At 35.2% G+C, this 4,518-nt stretch overlaps 1 protein-coding gene across 1 annotated transcript; it reads left to right on the plus strand.

Moving 5' to 3' along the window:
* The first annotated feature begins 425 nt into the window (after positions 1-425).
* Npvf (neuropeptide VF precursor) lies at positions 426-4,267 on the plus strand. Its single transcript, XM_048337282.1, has 3 exons — positions 426-563; positions 2,192-2,598; positions 4,198-4,267. Exons 1-3 carry the CDS (start codon positions 426-428, stop codon positions 4,265-4,267), a joined length of 615 nt encoding a protein of 204 aa, XP_048193239.1.
* Positions 4,268-4,518: the final 251 nt, after the last annotated feature.

Here is a 4,518-nt window from a genome sequence, read left to right on the forward strand (position 1 = left end):
CTGAATTAAAAAAAAATACAGCTAGCATGTATTGAATCCTTTTTATTTTCCTGCCTTCAACAAACTGACGCAAATAGCACAAACAAAATACTTCTTATTTGAACTCAAAGAAAGCATCCTGTTTGTTTGGAATCTTAATTGATGGTTGCCTCAATCCTACCTAATTAAAGATTTCATAATGTGGAAATTCCAAGTTAATGAATTTGCAAACACAAACATTGTTGTACCCCCAGAATGAATGACACATGTTCTTTACATGCATATGTTAGTTACAACTCTAATTAATATTACTACTTAAAATGTGTGGAGATGATTTCACTGCTACAGAAAACCTGCTTTTGTTTTTATAGAGTATAAAAGCGCCATGATTTCCCTTCTTTTAGCACTGGGCTACACATATTAACTTAATATTGAATTTGGACAAAATGGAAATTATTTCATCAAAACTATTCATTTTGCTAATTTTAGCCACTTCAAGCTTGTTAACATCAAACATCTTTTGTGCAGATGAATTAAGGATGGTCCATCATTACAGCAGAGAAAATTATGACAAATATTCTGAGGTATGTTTTTAAATCTAATATGCTACATATATGATATGAAATGTTTATCCTGTGTCTTATGCTTTTGTAGAGAATAAGGAATAAGTGTGCTTATCTGGTCAAACTTCAGAATGGGTGTGGCAGGATATTGATATAACTGTATTATTTAGCACCTGAAAACAGCCTTCCTCTCTAATGCCAAGTGTTGTATGATTATTTATACATTCATATATATTCGGTTGACTCAAAAATACTTCTAATAAGTAGCTGTAGTAATAATAAGATCTGGGAGTATTTTCAGCTGTCCATTTGAATGGTCTTAAGCTACAATTTAAAAAATACATTTATATTTTCTTTTTTTTTCAAATTTTTATTATCAAACTGATACACAGAGAGGTTACAGTTTCATACGTTAGGTATTGGATACATTTCTTGTACTGTTTGTTACCCTGTCCCTCATACCCCCCTCCCTCCTCCCCCTTTCCCTTTCCCCGCCTGAGGTATTCAGTTCACTTTCACCAAACAGTTTTGCAAGTATTGCTTTTGTAGTTGTTTGTCTTTTTTTACCCTGTGTCTCTCAATTTTGGTATTCCCTTTCAATTTCCTACTTCTAATACCAGTATACACGGTTTCCAAAATACTCAGATAAGATTACAGAGATAGTGTAGGTACAACCACTGGAAGGTGATACAAGAACATCATCAATAATAGAAGCTACAGATACAGATGGGACGTTGAAAGTAGTTACAACTGTGATATAACAATCGTTTCCATAGCATGGAGTTCATTTCACTTAGCATTTATATTTTCTATTTAGCTATTTCAAGCTGTTAAGCTTGTGATACGTTGGACTTGCAATTGATTTTGTTTTTTTTTCTTTAGGTTTTTATATATTTTTCAACTACTGAAGTTAATACATACTTTACTCAGGTTACAATTAGAAAACATCCAACAAAACTTTTCTTTGCACAAACTCTAATGGTTAAATCTAAATATTCACTGTATTTTACGTGAATCTTTACAATTGGTGTGTTTGTAGCACAGTGACCCATAAAGCTATTGCTTCTTTACTAAAAAATATGGTTTATATTCTAATTAAAATAATCAGTCTCTTGGTGCTTGTTTTTAAGATGCAATTCTGAGTATGAAAGAGTAAAGAAATTCAGTGAGACATCCTACAATCACATTCCAAAATCTGGCAAGCATATGTTTCCATGTACCACTTATCTTTTCTCTAAGGTTTTTCTAAAGTCAAAATAAAACTATACTTTTATAGTTTATATAAAAATATAGACGTTATTTCATAAATAATGTGCATCAAAAAACAGAGTAATTGAAGTGAAATAAACTTTTGCCTCGTTTCAATACTTCATTATGTTCCTGCTGCTTGAACATAATGCTGTATTCACTATATGTATTTTATTAATATTTTATAGCTGTCTTACAATAGCCAAGGGACAGGGAAACTAGATTGCTTTAAGAAGCTTAATACAAATTATTTATTAACAAAATTCTGTACATAAGAACACAAACTTTGTTTATAGCTTTAACAATCCTGTAGATTAAAGTCTAGATTTAAGTTAATTTGGTGCTTAAATCTATGGCTTATAACAATAATAAACTACTGTAATTGTCATTTCTAACTATAGCCTAGTGGAACCCCAAATGGGAGAAAGGAAAAGAGTATCAATTTTCAAGAACTGAAAGAATGGGGACCAAAAAATGTAATTAAGACGAATACACATGCTGCCAACAAAATGCCATACTCAGCAGCCAACTTGCCATTGAGATTTGGGAGGACCATGAAAGAAACAAGGAGCCCTGGGGCGACTGCCAACCTGCCTCAGAGATTTGGAAGAAATATGGAAGCAAGCATCTTGAGATGTGTTCCTAACCTTCCTCAAAGGTTTGGGAGAATGACAACAGCCAAAAGTGTCACCAAGACACTGAGTGATCTGCTTCCAAGATCCATGCATTCACTGCCTGCCAGTGAGCTACTTTACTCTATGACTTGCCAGCACCAAAAACTTCAGAATCCCCGCCCAAAGCTACCAAGGTAAATACCTGAAAACCAGTCTAAGTGCACTGGCAATTACATAGAAACTTGCAAGAGGGTGACTTCAAAATGAATATCAAAGTTTCTTAAAGAAAGGCAATGACACAAGGAAGTTAATACCTATAAAGTAAGAAATGTACAAGGCCAGGTGTAATAAGTGTAACTATAGAAATGTAATACTAACATGGATTCCCTAAGCCAGGGATGGGTGTAAATCCCACTACTCTATAAGCCACAGTCCATGCAATTACAAGATTGGGAAATTAAACCTAGAACATATTATCTGACCACTAACTTCACTAACATGAAGCTCCACATGAGTTATCCTCAATCCCAAAGAATAGCATTTCAACAACCCAGAGCTCATAGGCAGAATGTTTTCTTCCCCAACTGCCAATCAAATTGTTTCTTTTTCCTGGATATCCTTTAATGAATAACTCCTGATCTAATCATTCTTTAACAGGTAAGTATTTATTATCTACTACATATAAATCAGGGTATAAGTTACTGCACAAGATTAAATTTTTGCTATCATTTTCTAGTACAGAGTCTATGTTAAGAAAAACATTTTTATATATAAAGTAGAATGCAACATTTTAAGGCCTGAAGAGAATAAGGTAACAAGCCTGCATCACTGAATCAGAGAGACCACAAAATACTCCTGCTTTTTCCCTCCATGGTTCTTATTCCCATATAACTTATTATACCTTCAGGTCCATATAATTTCCTTTCTATAAATCCACTAATTTTTCTGTACTGCCATTTCCCTGGTGCCTAAATCTATGTCTGCTATATAGCAAACCCACAGTATTTGATAGAATGAATAAGAGTGTCACTAAGAAGGGCCCACAAAGGGCTGGGGACAGGGGGAGCCCACAGGGAGAAAAGGTCCAGAGCATTTGAAGAGCTGGAAAGTCATCTCTACTTTGAAAATTCAGAGATTGGCAAAAGAGGAAAGGTTTCCAAGCAAAAAGGAGGAAAGTGACAATGATACTAAAGCAAAGTGAGCCACACAGAGCTGAGGTTCCAAGGGAAAAATGAGGGAAGAGGTAACAAGTTAGATAAGAAATGTACTCACTGCCTTACATATGAAACTGTAACCCCTCTGTACTTCCCTTTGACAATAAAGAAGATAGATAGATAGATAGATAGATAGATAGATAGATAGATAGATAGATAGATAGATAGATAGATGGGAAGAGCTGAGGTTCCATGTGGCTCTCTTCCCTGAGGAGGGGACAGAACATGAAGCAGGTAGAGAAAGATCAGACTGCAGACATGTAGGGCCTAGCCAAGGACTTGAGGCACTGTTCATCAGAAGACAGCAATGATTGCCATTTTTGTTGAGGTCCCAGGATATTATACAGGAGTAGAATTAGGCAACTAATCAAGTGTTAAAAATGGGGTGGTAATGTGAGAGGAAGATGAGTTAACACTAAGTTTTGAGCCTGTATGCCTATCACAAATTCAACCTCCACCAATGGTATCATTTATTTCAGGTGAAGAAGTAGGCAATTAGGACTGTGGATCTTCCTTTCAAATGCTTTTGAATCTTTGTTGCTCCTATGTTCAGAGCCCTCTGTACTGCTTACGTTTCAGGAGAGTGATGTTCAAGGAAATAGAGGATGCAAGAGGAAAAGAAGAGAAAGAAGTCTGGGACCATTCCTAAAGAGGCCATGAATCTGCGGACTGTAATCTAGGAATGGGTCTATGGTGAAGACAGCCAGAAAGAGGGGCCACACTTTTTGGATGGGTTATATCACTGGGCACAATTATTATCTTGAAAGTTCTTAAAACAATTTAAAGAATATTTGTAATGTAAAGTTAAAATCATTGTCTGAATAAAAAGAGTATTGTAGGGTAGATGAACGGAGAAGGAAGGGAGAGAATGCAGTCAAAAATTTATTGTATATATCACAA

The sequence above is a fragment of the Perognathus longimembris genome, chromosome 2 (assembly GCF_023159225.1).
Source record: "Perognathus longimembris pacificus isolate PPM17 chromosome 2, ASM2315922v1, whole genome shotgun sequence".
Lineage (NCBI taxonomy): Eukaryota > Metazoa > Chordata > Mammalia > Rodentia > Heteromyidae > Perognathus > Perognathus longimembris.

Bases quoted from the DNA above. Each gene is read 5' to 3' on its own strand.
- Npvf (XM_048337282.1), top strand. From the start codon at position 426: ATGGAAATTATTTCATCAAAACTATTCATTTTGCTAATTTTAGCCACT. The intron at 564-2,191 runs GTATGTTTTTAA...TTCTAACTATAG, and splicing joins ATTATGACAAATATTCTGAG to CCTAGTGGAACCCCAAATGG. The intron at 2,599-4,197 runs GTAAATACCTGA...CTTACGTTTCAG, and splicing joins CCCCGCCCAAAGCTACCAAG to GAGAGTGATGTTCAAGGAAA.